Consider the following 18,195-nt stretch of genomic DNA (forward strand, 5'->3'; position numbering starts at 1 on the left):
TCCCGGTTCGATCACCCACACTTTCTGGCCAGGCTCCAACTCCACCGGGTGAGCATTGTGGTCATACCACGCCTTCATTACTGCTTGGCTGGCTTCCAAGTTGTCAGAAGCTTGCTTCCACAACTTAGCCATTTAGCTCCGGAAGGCCAGCATGTAGCTCACCACATCCTGGGGAAGCTTTCTGGGAGTTCTTTCCCATCCGTCTCTCACCAGGTTAAGAGGTCCACGTACAGGGTGCCCATACAGAAGCTCGAAGGGGCTGAAGCCCACTCCCTTCTGTGGCACTTCCCTGTAGGAAAAAAGTAAACAGGGTAGGAGGACGTCCCATTTCCTCCGCAGGCTTTCAGGCAGACTTCTGATCATGCCTTTCAAGGTTTTGTTAAACCTCTCCACCAGACCATTTGTCTGGGGGTGGTAAGGAGTGGTGAACCGGTAGGTCACTCCACACTCCTTCCACATTGCCCGCATATACGCTGACATGAAGTTGGTCCCCCTGTCGGACACAACTTCCTTGGGAAAACCCACTCGGGTAAAGATTCCCATCAGGGCCCTAGCCACAACAGGTGCTGTTATGGTCCTCAGAGGTATTGCCTCTGGGTACCGTGTGGCATGATCCACCAGGACCAGGATAAACCTGTGACCAGCCGTAGTTGGCGGATCTAATGGACCCACAATGTCGATGCCCACCCTTTCAAAGGGGGTGCTAACGACAGGAAGTGGTTCCAGGGGAGCTTTCAGCTTCACCCCTGTTTTCCCACTGGCTTGGCAAGACACACATGTCCGGCAGTAGGTATCGGACGACACTTTCATCTGAGGCCAATAAAAGTGTGGGACAAGACGGGCGAAGGTCTTGTCTTGCCCCAAGTGTCCTGCCAATGGTATCTCGTGAGCCAACTCCAGAAGGAAGGCTCGATAACGTTGAGGAACCACCAAGGCTCGTGACGATCCATGTAGGGGTGCCTTGGGTTCACTGTAGAGGAGGCCATCCTCCCAGTAAACACTGTAGTTCCCTTCAACGTTCCCTGCTGCCTGGGCTTCGGCCTGTCGCCTCAGCCCCTCAAGGGTAGGGCACTCCCTCTGGCCCTGGCAGAATTCCTCCCTGGACGGGCCTCCCTCCACGTGCCACTCGGCCGGGATGGGTAGGTCCTCCAGGTTGGTAACGTCCCCCTCCGCAGACTCCTGGTCCACCACCTCCGGTGGCCTATCCGTCCTACGGGGTGGAGACGCCGAGGCAGGCTCCTCCTGTCCTCGGTTCTTCCCTTGACTGGCAGCTGGCTGGGCCTTTGTTCCAGGCTCCCGCCGAAATGAACTCCCTCTTCGGGTAGTCGCGGACCTTGTGCTAACACAGGCCCAGTCAGGTGTACCCAGCATCTCGGTGTGAGTCCGGTATTCCACCTCCTTCCAAGCGTTGTGCTCCATATCATTCCCCAGCAGACAATCGACTGGCACGGCAGGGCTTACGGCAACTCGAAGTGAACCTGCAACCCCCCCCCATTCAAAGGGAACCTCGGCCACGGGATAGTGACCTGTTCTGCCATCAGCCATCGCGGCTGGGTGGAGTACATCGGGAATTACCTGCTCTGGAGACACCAGTTGACTACGCACCATAGTCATACTGGCTCCTGTGTCTCTCAGAGCCTCCCCTCTTTGGCCGTTGATGGTGACCCACTGCCCATACTTTGCGGTATTTGCGGGCACCTGGATCTTAGGAACCATCTCCCGTTCTCCCAGGGACACTAAAGTGACACCCGCCCACTCCCTTCCCTTAGTTAAGGGCATCTCCTCCCCGAGCACTGCACTAGCTACTCCGGGGGTCTTTCCTCCAGTGGGAGGGGGTGGTCGTTTCAGGCACTTCGGATCTCCTTTATAGTGTCCAACGCCACCGCACTCGTAGCAATGGACAACCCTTGGCTGCTGACTCTGGCCAGGATTAGGGTTTCTGGGTGGGTTAGCCTTAGAGGTGAATCCTGTTCCCTTCCCTTGGAAGTTATTTTGGGGGCCTTTGGAGAACTCCTTTTTCTTTTCCCCTCCCTCTTTCTTCTGGGGGGCGCCCTGTCCGGCCTTTTGAGTATCCCCTCCAGTCCCCCTTGTGGACACCCGGGTATTAGCCCAAATGTCCGCCTCCTCAGCAAGCTTCCGGGGACTGGTCAGCTTGCTTTCCACCAGGTGTTGCCGCAGTTCAGGGAAACATTTCTCGAGCAGGTGTTCCTTCAGTACTAGGTCAAACAACCCCTCGTAGCTCCTCACTTCACTGCCCTGAATCCAACCTTCCATTGCCTTCTTCGCATAGTCCAGGAAGTCCACCCAATTCTGCGTGCCCAGTTTGTGACTACCCCTGAACTTCTGTCTGTACTTTTCAGGTGTTAGTCCAAACTTTCTGATGAGCGCCAGTTTCATGGTGGGGTAGTGGGTCTGCTCATCCTCCTCGAGGGCCAATAAAGCATCCCTACCAGCTGGAGGCATGTACTTGTACAATCCCCCTCCCCAGTACTTCTCTGGAACCCCATGGGCCCTTAACGAGACCTCATAGGCCGCTAGCCACTTGGCGATATCATCACCCGCCCCATAGCTAGCTACTATGTCCTTTGGCAGGTAGGGTTTAGATTCCCTGGTGACCTCTTGGATTTGGCTGCCACCATTAGGAACAGGTTGTGCCCCGATTCTCAAGATCTGAAGATCTATTTCTTTCAGTCGCAATTCATGGGCCATCCTCTGCTCCTCCTTCTCCTTTTCCAGCCTTGCTAAGTCCCATGTGAGCTGTCTTTTCTCCCTCCGGTCCGTTAGCTCCACTTCAGACAAGCCACCGCTAGAGGCACTGCTGCCCTTCCTAGAAATGGTTCTGGGCCCTGCTGACAGGTTCCCCACCTCAGGTTGGTACATCTCAGCCCCCTCGGGGTCAGGCTCTCCATCCCTGTCTTCCTCCTCAGCCTTGCTTTCCCTGCGTGCCTCCCCCCAAGCCCTTAAGCTGGTTTGGAGTGCACCCTTCTTTGCTCCTGGGGGACAGTACACCCCCTCCCGCTGGCAAAACTCCCTGAGTTGGGCCACAGTGTACGTTTCTAGATTTTCTAGTACAAACTCCATCTTTTTTTTTATTTTTTTTTTATTTTATTTTTTATTCCTCATTTACTGCCATGGTTCCAGACTACTGAAAGCCGCTGCTTGGATAACAGGAGCTACGGGCGCACCGTTGTGCTGGCACAGCAATTGCTGGGAGGGCAAACGGAGGGAGATCAAATATAGAAGCCCTACAGCCACCACGGCCGCCCTAACAGCTCAACCCTTGCTAGCCAGCTGACAGAAGTTAACCATCTTTGTGGTTATTCATGCTGAAAAGGATATGTGTGCCTGGGCAAGAGAGAGAGGGAGACCATCAATAAAACAGCAAGGTGGCACTATGGCAGAATAATCATCGGAGCTGGGAGAAAAAAAAACCCAGCAAGTTCAAGCAGTCCCATCCAGCATCCTCCAGTATTTTCTCCTGTCACGATTACCGGCCCTAGCTATATCTAGTTTAGAGAGCTGAAGCAAAGAACTACGCCACTCAAAAAAAGATGGTGGCGTAGGTTCTTTCCAACGTTTACAAATTTCTTAAGCTGGTTTGGAGTGCACCCTTCTTTGCTCCTGGGGGACAGTACACCCCCTCCCGCTGGCAAAACTCCCCGAGTTGGGCCACAGTGTACGTTTCTAGATTTTCTAGTACAAACTCCATCTTGCCCACTCAGGTTAGAGGACAGGTTTTGTGCAGTAACAATGCAGGGGGGTACCTTTAATAATACCTCCTCCCACCACCAGAGTAAATTTGGAAAAAACAAAAACCCACAATTAGGAAGGCCGCTTTGAGAAAACTCCCGGTGTAGGCCTATGGACTACCCACAGTTATTGTTGAGTATACGTAGGCACAGCTCTATCCCACCGCTACCACCAATTTATGTTGGAAACAGCCCACTCCCACTCCGCAGGGTGGTGGTGGACTCCCCGAACACACTGTGGTAGCTTGGCTCGAGTGGTCAGGAAACAGGCACCGTGCTAAGCATACAATATACCCAAACAATAACCATGCGTGCATCCGTTCCAAAAACGACTCTACACCGTAAAAATTATGAAAATATTCTTCTTTATCTTTTTCTCTTAGTTGCTGATTGGGAAAATAAATAAGTCAATCACAATATACAAATTTTAAATAGTGCAGGTCAAATAAATACTGTCTGGAGATTCAATAAATAGGGATGATCATAAATACAAGGGACATAAATATAAGTGCAGGTAATACAGGCAATTAAATATTCTGAGGCATTAAATACTGAACCAATAAATATTGTACACCAACAAGTCCTGTGGACCAATAAATATAGTGAAGCAATAAATAGGTTAAACACAATAAATACAGTGCCCCCAATAAATAATTAAAAGTATACAGCAGCACTCATGTAATCAGATCACTTTTCAATTCCTAAGGGCTGATTTGGCCCAGGCACAGCTTGTAGGGTTGTGGAAGGCTTGAGGGGTTCTACTCCCTGGCTGGGACAAGGCTGAGGCCTAAACTGAGGTAGATCAAGGGGGGAATACCAGTGCCCTGGCTTTCTCTCTCCACACAACCTCTCTAGGTTAGTCCCAATTCACCCCTGGCACAGTCAGGTTGGTTCCAGCACCTCCCTAGCCCCTTAGAGCAGTCTCTCAGGTCTCCACAGGGCCTTAGGCGCCCTCTACTCCACTTACTGCCCTTTTTCTGATGTTCCGACGCCGCTGGAGTCGTGTCGACGCCGTGAGGCGGTTCCGGTTCGGTCTCGGCGGCCTCGGCACAATGTCAGTTCTTGACGACGCCGGCAGGCGGTTCCGGTCCGATGTCGGCGGCCTCGGTTCGATCTCTACCTCCGATTCGACGGCGTCGGGCAGTCTCTACTCGATGTCGACCTCGGGCGGCTCCGGTCCGATGGCGCTCTCGGCTTCGATGACGTCGGCCGGCCTGGCCTCGATGTCGACTTCCGGCGACTCCGGGGTGCGATCCTCACCCCCGACCTCCGGTGCTCCTCCTCTCAGGTTCCGGGCGACTCCGGGGTGCGATCCTCACTCCCGACCTCCGGTACACTTCACCTCGGTCTCCGACGACTCCGGAGGGCGGACTTCACTCCTCCGATGACGCCGCTCACTCGACCTCGGTTAACTTCCTCCTCGACCTCTGGTATTCCTCACGACCTCCGTCGGCGCCCTCTCACGACCTCAGGCGGCTCCGGGTACGACGTCTGCTTCTTCAGTCAGCGCCGCTTCTCCACCTCGGGCTCCAGGTCTTAGGCTACTCGACGCCGGACTCCAGGGAAACCAGTTTCCAGGTCAGGATCTTGCTGCTTTCTGCTTCTAAGGCCTGTTCCTGCTGTCCAGGTCCTTAGGATGAGTTTTTCTGGCTTCTTCCCACACAGGGCTACAGGCTGGGATCCATCAGTAGGGACAAGTATCAAGGGTGGGTTTATGGACCCCACTCCAGGCACAAGTTTCCACCCCTGCTGCTTCACTCCTTCCTCCTTCACTGTTGTGCTGCTCTCTCTTCACCAGTCAGGTGCCAACTGCCAGCTCCAACTGCCAACTCTCTGTCTTAGCTTCCCAACATTCTAAACCGCCTCCAACTGTCACAGGGTTCTGGAATGTTCTGGAAGGTGCTGGTAGGTTCCAGTGGATGCTGGTGATGTCACAGGTGGCCACCATTTTGTGCTTCAGGCCCTCAGACAGAAGTTTCAGGGGTAGGTAAGATGGCTCCCTGAATCTGCAGCAACACGAAAAAGTCTGGTGGTTCCCAAAAAGGAAAAATTCAAACAGGGTTTGAGGCAAAAGTGGGACAAAATAAATAATGATGAGGAGGGACCACCCAAAGGGCTGACAGGTCTAACACTTGTCATCTTTGTTTATTAATGCAGGGTTGCAAGTTCAATACACGGACCAGCCGACACGTGTTTCGTCTTACAAAGACTTTTTCAAGGCTGGAAAAATAAGCAAAAAAGACTAATATATCTACAATGTTTTTAAAAACAGTAAACATTTATCGAGAATACTAGCAACCATGTGCTCACCAACATAGGTGACGATCCGGAATAAGTGTACAGGAAGATATCAAACTTCCCAAGGCCTTGTGCGGATGAAGAAATCGAGCGGAAAATGAAATTAAAAGAATGAAAATAGAAGTGTTCCACCACTGAGGTATTAGAGTTTAAAGTCTCAAAAAGAAGATAAGAAAAAACAAACAAAAAAGAAGAATAGTCCAAGACACTAATAACGCGCTGCGTGGTTGGAGTATAGGAAGCAAAAAATAGGTAAGGGTATCAACCCACCAAAATAATCAGACGGGTGATGTTGTTAATATAATTTCAGGACACGTAGAATACATGTACGACGTCCAAAGTCAACACGTCATGCCATAAGTCATAAACCTAAAAAATAAAAAGGAACAAAAGTCTAGTAACAAATGAAAAGTACCAATGAGAATAATAAAAGAGCTAGACCACTGTCAATAGTATAGACAATAGCAAAACCTCTGATAATTGAGATAATAGTTGGATAGCAGCAGGACAAGTCACGAGAAATACCAAAAATACAGCGTGCCTAATGAGGATAAATACAATACACCTCAGTGCACATGAGTGTTAGGTATTTATTGCTGGACCATATATATTTAATATGATGTGACTATACGATAAAAAATGTGTGTATTTGCCTGGAATATGCATTTAAACACAAAAGGTCAAAAAGTGCTCAATACTAAACAACGTGTCCAGAATACAATTGTTAAAAGCGACATTGAAAGGGAAAACATGTAATAAAATCAACCCTTTAAAATAAACAGACCTACCATAAGAAGGTAGCAGTCGTCCCTTCCAAATGTGACAAGTAGATAATCAATGTAATCTAAGTACGATAGAATAATCGGTGTTAGTGAAGCGCTACCTCCATGAGTGCACTCCATATCTGAAATCAAACCAGAAATTAAAAACTGAATAAATAAACCACGAACATTCAATGTGTTAAGGTGAATCAGTAAAACTCTCACCCCTAATTGCGGTGAACTAGCATAATACTTAAGTTCATGTTGACGTCAAATTGTATTTTTTATGTCTTGATCTAACAATAAAGAAAGAAAGGACTTGCGTTGTTCATTGTTGGACTGACAAGCTAGGGAAAAGACTTAAAAGCTGTGTCAAGTCAGTACAGAAATTTGTCCTTCTGATTATAGTGCATAAATACTTGAGATGAGCATGTAAAATTGGGTAGTGGACATCTTGAGTGTGGCCGTTCAATAGGCCTGTGCCATCAGAACACTCTGCTTGTACCGCAGTTGTCTGGTAAGTATTGCAAGGTGAGGGGCAGATTTGGATCAGTAGACAACACACATTTCTAAAAGTAATATTTTCCAAATAGAATATTAACTTCTCCTAAAAATTGATTCTCTAAATGTTTTCAGTGCTCCAACTGGTTAGCTACAAATCGATTAATTTAACAGGAGCAATCTGATCATATATCCACAGCTAGATATTCCACAGGCTCCTGATAGAACTCGGTTTTGGGCTCAAAAGAGTGCATGGGTCGTCTCCGTAATATCTAAATAATTTTGGCAGCCCTCATGGCTTCAGAGAAACTTCATCTAAGAATAAACTGCCCATCCACCCAATGAAGTACAAAGTACTCCGAGACAGTTCACTTCAAATACAGTGTTCAAGCTATGGAACTCCCACAAAAAGTTAAGATTCATGTGTTCCAAACTGCTTTAGTTAACCATAGTGGACTCTTTAAGGATCTTTTCGTGTTCAGATTGGGCTGTTGCAACCAACGTGGGTAGTATTTTTTATTCCCTCTCCATTATGTTTCTCTAGTTCACCTAATTTCAGGGTCATCTGTTAATAAGGTAAATTAAAAGTAATTGATATAGGTAGGAAACAAAACTTCAGAGTTTTAGTATGTATTCCAGTTTCAGATGTTTTAAATGACTGCTTGGAAACTGTGTGAACAACATTTCTAAAATGTTTCCCTTTCATATTTCTTCCTTATTTTAGGTGTTAAAGACAAGACTGGCTGTTGGTAAGACTGGACAGTACTCTGGAATGTTTGATTGTGGCAAGAAGATTTTAAAGAAAGAAGGCGTGAAAGCTTTTTATAAAGGCTACATTCCAAACATATTGGGCATAATCCCCTATGCTGGAATCGACCTGGCTATTTATGAGGTGAGCTTCATTAGCAAATTTATGGCAGGTTGCCAGGATACAAGTGAAAGTAATGTTCAAAGGGTATACTAAATGCTAACGTAACAAAAACCTTGTATTTGTTATATATAGTATGAAAAATTCCATAAGTGTGTTTCAGGTTGGTAAGCCATCAATCTAAATGAACTGTTGAGTGCTTTGAACAACATGGACTTCAAGCCTTTCTATTTGTAGTCTAACTTTGTCCTACAAAGATTTACATTTGTTTGTAGCATTGAGGATGATCACTGATCATGAACTCATGTATTTTAGTAATCATTTAGCAACATGTAAACAGTCTAATGCTCATAATGAAATATTTATTGATGACCTAATATAATTTAATGATCTTGTAATCCAAAACAAATTACTAAGGCCCATAAAACCATCTTCCTTTGAGCCCATATTTATTTCCTATGCCTTTTTAAAGTTTTTTTTTTTTTTACTCATTAGGTAATCTGGTGGTGAGTGTGCCACTTAGCTATGCTAAAGGTATATTCCATCAACCCTGAAAGGAACATCGGATTTAATCATCCTACTAATTTCTTTGTTAATAGTGCACATTTTTCGACTTGTATTAATCTGCTTCGAAGTCAACCCTAACAAACAAAATGATCTTGAACTAATTGTGCATCATGCAAATCTCAGTATTGTTGACAACCTTAATGTGATGTTCTTGATTACTACACTATCCCTTTCCTAACCTTCTCCTCCCTCTCCCTTCCTGCAACCTTTTTAAAAACCCTCAAAAATGACTAAATACACTGTAAATGATCCCTCTATTGCACTTCATAACCCCATAGCTAAAAATATTGAAGCCATGGAACATTAAAGCATATGTCGGCACTACTCTAAATCCATTCCAAAATTGTTAAAGCCAGACCCTGTTCCATAGTACTCCTAAAAATAAACTGAAGTTGGAGAATGAAATTGAGATTAATACAAACCTTAAACTGCCTCTGGGACTTGAAAGCAAAGCAAAAATTCAGTAAAATCTTGATGCTCCTCTGGACACCCACTTCTTTATCCAGATAATGAAAATCTTTCTTTGTGTTAAATTCAAATAAATAGCTCTCCAGACTGTAATTAACTCTTCTCTCGCCAAAACACTTCTTAAAGCCATCATCTGCTCTGCTAACTGATTAATTCTTGAGTGCAGCAAATCTGACATCAGTCCTGGCCTAATCTCTTTATCCTGAAACGTTTTTTGTAATTTAATGGACAATGTACGAACAAAGCCAACTTTCAATCAGTGATACCTGTACTACTAGAAGTAAATCCATTTCAGTCTTTGGTCATAAGTCACTCCAAGTAAATGTAAGATCTCAGCAAAGCATTCTCTTGTGTCACTAATTTCCTCACCCCTGATCATCTGACAAATGCCTAAAGATTCAGTTATACAAAATTCACCTGACTACTGATCACTTTTCTGCAGATGTCTTGTAATATTCACTTTTTTATGCATGGTTCTGGTTGTACAAAAAACATCTTGCTGAATTACTGTTTCTGTTAGTGAATGTGCTATTAGAGCTATGTTTGTGTATAGAGTGCCCTGTTTTCCTTTGGGCCATATGTGTTCTTTGAAAATATTTGTTTGCATGATTAATTAGAAACCGTGCAATCAGATACTTTATTCTGAACTGCATGAACTGTCAAATGCAACAATTCCAAAAGTTACTAGTAATGTTATTAGAGTAGTGGACTTGCTAAACATTAGCATGCTAGTAAAACAATAACTTTGTCTGTGTACTGAGTTTAAATAAAATATAATCAAGTGTAGGAAAGATAATAACCTGTGCCTTTGCTTACCATGTCATTCAGCACATTGTTTTAGTCAATCCCTTTAGGAAATATATTACAATCATTTGTTACTATTTACTATATTAATCATGACCAGTACTGAAAGGCTAATATTATAGTGCTTTATGTTTAGAGGTGGAGCTAAGTATAATTTGCTTTCTGATATGTAGAAAGAAAATGATAATATAAATCATTACCTTACCACATATTCATTTGCCATCAAAATTGCATGTCCATATTTTCTAAGCTCTGTTGGTGTTACAATGTAGTCCTTATTTTCCTTCGGTATAATACTATGTGTTCAATTTAGGTTTGAAACTGGCCACAATTTTAGGAATTTGCGATGTTTTTTGCTAATACACTTATTAAACCACTAACCTCACTGTTTACCATTCACTCGATCGCAGCGTCTCCACTGTTCCATGTTTAACATCCGACTGTATTGTCGATGGTATATCGACCCAGGCAGAATAGCTAGAAGGACCTAATGTGTGGGACCCATTATGTGGTATTTAGTTTCTTAATAGACATGGTCAATAAAAGTTTCCATTTGTCATAGTTTTGTCCATCGCTTAATACAAAATAATTTTCGTATTTTAGCCACTATCTAGAGGAAAATTGATATTTCAAATGGAGAGGTTGGAGAACAGAATTATAAATAGATGTATTTCGAGAGCAATTAAAGGGCTCTGTTGTAATTTTGTTTTATGTAAATGCACTGTGTAATATTGACAGTTTACTTCTTTAATTTTTGATAGTTTTTTAGCATCTTTGACTTACTGTACGTTGAGCTAATGATTCATTTTGTACTTGGTTGGAAGATGTATGTACCAATCCATCTTCACCAATATTCATTTATAATATGTGTGAGGTTCTCCTTTTGAGTTCTCTGGGTTTGCCTGGCACCAAGGGATGGGTACGCCTTGTGGGACTCACCACTATGGAACTTTTTGGGTTCTCTGTTTCTTCTAGTGGGGCAAGGCAGGATATAGAAGCTGGACAGGGGCCCTCAGAGTTAGATACACTGTTGCCTCAGAGTACATCTGTTACTTCACCTTTCAATTTTATCCCTGTGCATTTTCTGCCTGTTTCTCAGTTTTTCAGTTCTGAATGGTGGGCATTGTATGGATCTAGAGTTACTGCACCAGAATTCCATGCATTTCATAATTTAGCTTATTTACGTAGAAGGAGTGACCCTCCCAACCTATTAAAACGCATTACTGTTAAAACAAAGTTAGCTGAGAATGGGGATTCTCCCATTAACTTACAAAGAGAATCTTGATTTCATTAAAGACAACGGAGGCTAACATTATGCATTAACCTTTTATTGCTACCCCAACATGCAGCCCTTTAAAGAACATCAAAATACATCTTAATCTTGGAATGTTCAGACAGTATATATCATCCTCTTTAAACTGCGACAAAACACAATAGCTTCTCATCCTCAGCAAAATTTTATTGTACGTCGCCTGCAAACAAAAACCTAAAACAAATGCAAAAGAACTTGTTGATGTAATATTATCCATTTTAACCATAGTATTAAACATAAATTTTCTATTTCATTTTTTCCTCCTCAAAGGATGAAGACGGTGGAATAAAGTTAGCCTCCCTTGTCTTTAATGAAATCAAGATTCTCTTTGCTTGTTAAATAGAGAATCACCATTTTATTACAAGACCGAAGGCTACCATGATGCATGTTTAAAACCATCCAGCTCCCTTCTCACATGCTCCACAGGTCTTAAATAAAATTTTGCTAAAGTATTCACATTAGACCAGTCTGCCGCTTTTAATATTTCTGTTAGCGAACCCCCTGCCCAGAAAACTTTGCTAGCAATTGCACCCCTAGATGAATGGGAACCAAACCTCGAAAGATCTACATCTGCTTCACTCCTTACTGTTCTTACCCATCTAGATAAAGTAGCTGTTGAAACTGCTTAATAATGTTTTACATAAGACCGTAATATCTGTTCCTCTCCATCTGCCCTAATTTCCAGCAACTTGTTCTCATATGACTTCATACATTTCACCGTGCATTACTTATCACACTCCTAAGAATAGAGAATAAAAAACGGTCTCAGACATGGTTTATCACTATGACCAGTTGGGCTTCAAACCCAAGAGGTCGCAAAGGTTCAGCCTCCGTAGGCTATATGCTTGGCTTGAGACTATTCAAAATAGGGAGTACCCTCATTTGCTATTGTCCTTAACCCCTTCGCTGCCAGGCCTTTCCCCTCCTGTGCCACGCCCTTTTTTGGCTATTTGGGGTAGTGCGCGCTGAGGCCCCTGTAACGTTTTGACCACATAAGGTATCCACGCCAAATTTGCGTCCTTTTATTCCAACATCATGGGGATTCTGAAGGTACTCAGGGTTTGTGTATTACCCTGGAGGGGTCACAGAAATGAGCCAAAATGCAGCAAAAGTTAGGTTTTTTTGGGGGAAAATGGGAAAAACGGGCTGCAAATGAAAGCATCTGGGTTTTTCCCTGCAAATGTTATCAAAAAAGGGTTTGTGGGGCTGAAATCACAATTTTCCCAGTTTTTAGGGGATACCAGACTTTTGTCAGAAACCCAAAACTTTTTACACAATTTTGCCATTTTTCTGGGACAGAGCCTATTTTTGCTATTTTTTGTGCTTTCAACCTCCTTCCCGTTAATGGTAGAAATGGGTACAAAAGCAATAATGGATCCTGGAAAGCTATGCATTTTAGAGAAGTAGACAAAATTCTGAATTCAGCAAGGGGTCATTTGTGTAGATCCATCAAGGTTTCTTTATAGAAACTAACAGTTAAATATAGGATAAATTGAAAATTTGTTGAAAAAAAGCACCTTTTGTGTCAACATTTTCACCTGTAACTTCTTCTAATTTTGACAGCTCTTTGAAAGCAATATACCGTTACATCCGCAGGACATTACTGGTTGTGGGGATATATAGGACTTGTAAGTTCACCAAGAACCCGACGAACCCAGAGCCACAAACTGAGCAGCAACTTGCAATGGTTTTTTATTATGTAACGGGTATATAGTAATTATTCTGTAAAAATGTGTACATGGAAAAATCGGTATGAAAGACACCTATGTATTTCTGAAATGGGAACAAAATATAGAGTTTAGAAACAGTAGATATTTGCACATTTCCGAAATTGGGATACTCATACTAGCATGAGAATTATCAGTCATTTTTTAGAATGACTTCTTTTTTACACAATGTCTTTCATTTGGAAGGCAGAAATGCATCGAAAGTCAATAGGTAATAACAGTTCCTTTACAAATCTGAATTACCCTAAGTCTCCCGATAAAAATGGTACCTCACTTGTAGAGGTAGGCATAGTGCCTACGACAGGAAATGGCTCAAAACCCAACGTGAACACACCACATTTTCACATTGCAAAATTACCCTTTTTTAGCAAAGTGCCTAGCTGTAGTTTTGTAACCCTAGTTCTGCCGGCACCTAGGGAAACCTAGCAAACCTATACATTTTTGAAAACTAGACACCCAAGGGAATCCATGATGGGGTGACTTGACTGCCTCACACCAGGTTCTGTTACCCAGAATCCCTTACAAACCTAAAACATTGCCAAAAAAAACACATTTTCCCCACATTTCTCTGGTGGAAAGTTCTGGAATCTGCGTGGATCCACAAATTTCCACCCACCCCGCGATTCTGGGTAACAGAACCTGGTGAGAGCCAGTGAAGTCACCCCATCCAGGATTCCCCTCCGTGTCTAGTTTTAAAGAATGTACAGGTTTGCTAGGTTTGCCTACGTGCCAACTGCGCTAGGGCCCAAAATCCACAGGTATGCACATTGCTAAAAATAATTCGGAGCACTGTGGGCTTTCGGCCGCCCTGGGGGTGAATCGGGGAAGGGGGTTTCATCCTGATATGCCCCTAGAGGGGCAGAAAGACTGTGGCTATTTTTTGTGGGGGTGGGGGCATTGGTATGACCATTTTGGGCAGCCCCCACCCCCACGCATAAAAAAAGCCTGCGTACTCGCTGGTGCCTAGTGAGCTTTCTGCCCCCCCAGGGGGCAAATCAGGGGCCACTGCCACCCTCTGCCCTCCCGGGGGGGGCAGAAAGACTGCAATTTCTCTGGGGGTGGGGTGGGGTATTGTCATGCCCATTTTGGGGAGCTCCTACCCCTACACTAATAAAACAAAAAAATCCATGGTTTCTAGTGGGCATTCTGCGCCCCCAGGGGGGGCCAGATTGGGTGCTACAGCTCCCATCTGCCTCCTGGGGGGCAGAAAGACTGTCATTTTTGTGGGGGGGACGGTGGGGGCATTGGCGTGCCCGTTTCGGGCAGCCCACACCCTAAAAACAATTGCGCAAAAAAAAATCCCTGTTGTTTTGTGGGCTTTCTGCCCCCCCCCCGAAGGGGCAGATTAGGGGCCAATGCCCCATATGCCCCCCGGGGGGGCAGAAAGACTGTGATAATTGGGGGGTGGGGGCATGGGCCTGCCCGTTTTGGGCAGCCCCCACCCCTATTTTTTTTTTTTTCCAATTCCCTGGTGTCTAGTGGGCATTTTGCCCCCCCCCCCCGGGGGGGCGGATTGGGGGCTACTGCCCCCATCTGCAGAAAGACTAACTGAAGCCAAAATTAATTGGGGGGAGCAAAGGCCCTTGCCCAAGGGGCCGCTCCCCCCTCCCTGGTGTCTAGTGGGTGGATCCCTGCTTGGGGACCGCCCTCCTGTGGCGATCCCCAAGCAGGGATCCACTGGGGAGGGGTACCATTGGAAAGGGGAGATTCTCCCCTTTCCAACGATACCTCTCCCGTCTTTCTACGTGCTCAGGGGGCTGAGATAGCCCCCTGAGCACGTACCCAGTGAAACTGAAATGAGCCTCTTGGCTCATTTCAGTTTAATTTTAAGTGTAATGACGTCGGCGCGACGTGCGCGCCGATCGTCATTACACTGAAAGCAGGGGGGGGGGGCCTCGGGAGCTGGGGAAGCTCTTCCCCAGCTCCCGAGGCTATTTTGGTTAAAAGGGAATCCCTCTGGTGCCCGCACCAGAGGGATTCCCCGGGGAATGCCTCATGACGAGCTGGACTCGTCATGGGCACAGCGCGACTGTGCTCCATGACTAGTCCAGCTCGTCATGGGCACAGAAGGGGTTAAATGCTGAGTAGGCATTTGATGTAGTCCACTGGCCATTTTTAAGACCAGTCCTAGTGAAACATGGGTTTGGTCATAAATTCCGAGCTTGGATAACCCTGTTAAAGCTGGGTCCATAGCTGCCCGGGTGCGGGTGAATGGCAAGTTATCCTCAGAATTCCCTATCAAGAAGGCAACACACCAGTTATGTCCTCTGTCCCTGCTATTATTTGCCCTAGTGTTGGAACCACTTGCATGCATTATTCGTTCCGACCTCAAAGGCTTCTGGGTAATAGACGACTTGGAAGATGAATGAATCTCCCTAAATGCCGACTACATTTTGTTGTCACAAATCCCTTGGGGACACTCCCTACTCTTTCACATATTCTATACATACGGGGCACATGCAGGCTACAGGATCAATTGGTATCGGCTCACGACTGGACTACTGTAATGCGCTGTACGCGGGGCTAAATAGGAGCCTACTACAGCGCTTGCAGGTAGCCCAGAATGCCGCAGCCAGATTTGTTCTGTATGTTCCCAGACGCTCCTCGGCCACTTTGGCCAGGAAAGCGCTGCATTGGCTACCGGTAGAGTATAGAGTACGGTTTAAAGTCTTATGTATGACCTATAGAGCCATTGCAAGGAATAGCGACATGGGAGTTGGCTCTATCATCTCCCACTATATTCCTGGAAGGGACTTGCGTTCCTCCAGGAAACTGCTCCTGACAGTCCCCCGTATACGAAGAGCTAGGTGGGGTGGCAGGGCCTTCTCCACTTTGGCTCCTAAGTGGTGGAATGATCTTCCTTTGGATCTCAGGTCGCTACCTTCCCTACAGAGATTCCGAAGTGCCCTTAAAACTCGCCTCTTCCTGCGAGCCTATGTGTAAGGCTGTACATGTACATTTCCATTTCTGCTTCTGTTAGGCGCCTTGATACCTTCGGGTTATTGTCTTGCGCAATATAAATTTTCTATCATCATCATCATCATCATAAGTCTGGTTTATATCCAGCGGGTAGACACTTTGACCCCCAAGATATCCAGCGACCAATATGGGTGGATAGTATGTAGTTCTACTAAATTGGTATATATGTGACCATAAACAGAGATGGAAGCCTAGCACCTAACATCCGCAGAATCCTGAAAGAGTTCCATGAAGATGTTGAGTGATGGAGGTCACTGCCACCGACGGTCTTGGGCAAGGCAGCAATGTTTAAAATGATAACACTGTTGAAATTCCTCTACGCGCTTCAAAAATACCTACCATAAAATCCTAGAAGAAATATTTTCTAAAATTGAAGGGAAGGTTCGGACGTTCCTTGGGAACTGAGGGCACCCGAGGGTAGTGTTGCACACCCTACAAAGGAACCAGTATAATGGGGGAATAGCTCTACCCGACATGAAGGCATACTACTTGGCGACCCACTTAATAGTGATTAATGAATGGAGACACATGCCGGGAGATCACCCAACATACATCCTTGAATGGACTCCATTCCAAAACCACACTTAAATACATTATCTCTGGCGGGACTGGGTTAGAAGTTACTACCAGCCACACAGGTAGTTATAGAAACTTTGAAGGGGGCGGAAAGATGGATGAAATGGAACACACTGATCACATAAGAGAACCCCTCTGGGAAGGAACACTTCTGAAGGAATTCAGGAAATTGCGGGGTTTCAGGGCCTGGGATACCCTGGTGATCTCTAAACTTGTGAGACCTTATAGAAGGTGGTGCCCTAATTCATTTCAGCTTTCTTCAGGGATTGTATCAGCTTAGTAAGACACAACACTACAAATACCTAAGGCTATACCATACCAGAGTACGCACCTCAAGAAGGTTGACTGCTTATGGGGGAAATCCCAGAAAAAGCAGTGTCATGGACCTATAGAACGATTACTAATAATAGTCACAACTCACTAACCAAATTAAAACTACGCTGGGAAAACGAAGTGTGAGATTTAAGTGACCTGGACTAGAATGCTGACCTAATGCACCCTAGGGAAGTCGCAATTAAAGCACGTCTTTGCCTGATCTAATTCAAAATCCTTCATAGGGTCTATTATGATAGTGCCCATCTGCATAGCTTTAGTAGAGCTGATTCACCTAGTTGCCTTCGCTGTGGGGCGGAGCGTGGGTCATAGACACACAAGATATGGGAATGCTCTATATCCAAAGATACTGGAAGGATATTCTGAATGAACTCAATGGTATACTTAGTGAAACAATACCTATGGATCCTAAATATATATTGTTGGGCATCCCCATGGAATTAGACCTCGCCAGGGCAAGACTTCTTTTTAGTAAAGTCAACCCTATCTCGGAAATGAGTCAAAACCTCTCGCAAGTCATCATTGTGATCAGCAGTGCTTCCTCCAAAGACCAATATGTTGGGTTTGGAAAAAAAAAGGTTTTACCCCTGATAACACATTTGATATTAATCTCTGGAAAACGCTTGCCTCGGATGACAATCTGAAAGATAACATGTTGAACTGAAACTTGCCCTCACTCATGATAAAAGCAGTCAAATGCTTAGATTCTGGATGCAATTTCACCTAATGGTAGGCACTTTTCAGGACTAGCTTGGAAAAGTATACCTCTGTCCCCCCAGGACAAAAACAAAATCAATTTGTGAATGTTTGGCAGAGGGAAACAACCCACGACAACATACTGATTGAGACAGAGCAAATCAACACAAAACCTCAATGACCCATCCAATGTTTTTGTTCTCACCACAGGAGATAAACATTGCTTGGCCTTGACAGGCTCTATGACCTTGTCTTGAATCAACTGCTCAAGTATACCCTTCACCCACCACAGGAACCTTCCTTGCCGCATGTCTCACCGGCACAGCCTCCTTCCTCAATACGATTTTATCTTGATATCCTTTTGCCCTTCCCAATCTGTTCTCAAAACCTTATTTGAATTGTTATAGAACTGCTCCCAGTTCTCCATTTTCCACGACCATCACTTGGTTGGCAGCTATTAGCTTGACTACTATTTGCAAGTCATATTGGTGTGACCTACCCAAAACAGGCGGATCATCCCCAGCCACATACTTTCCCATGGGTTTCCCGATCCATT

At 45.0% G+C, this 18,195-nt stretch overlaps 1 protein-coding gene across 1 annotated transcript in view; it reads left to right on the forward strand.

Moving 5' to 3' along the window:
- SLC25A24 (solute carrier family 25 member 24) overlaps positions 1-18,195 on the forward strand; it is a 267,768-nt gene that overhangs the window by 205,527 nt on the left and 44,046 nt on the right. Inside the window, exon 8 of the mRNA XM_085602241.1 lies at positions 8,034-8,201. Coding sequence (XP_085458367.1) covers positions 8,034-8,201 — 168 coding nt within the window. The remainder of the gene's footprint in view (positions 1-8,033; positions 8,202-18,195) is intronic.

This window comes from Triturus cristatus, chromosome 4_2 (genome assembly GCF_964204655.1).
Source record: "Triturus cristatus chromosome 4_2, aTriCri1.1, whole genome shotgun sequence".
Taxonomy (NCBI): Eukaryota; Metazoa; Chordata; class Amphibia; order Caudata; family Salamandridae; genus Triturus; species Triturus cristatus.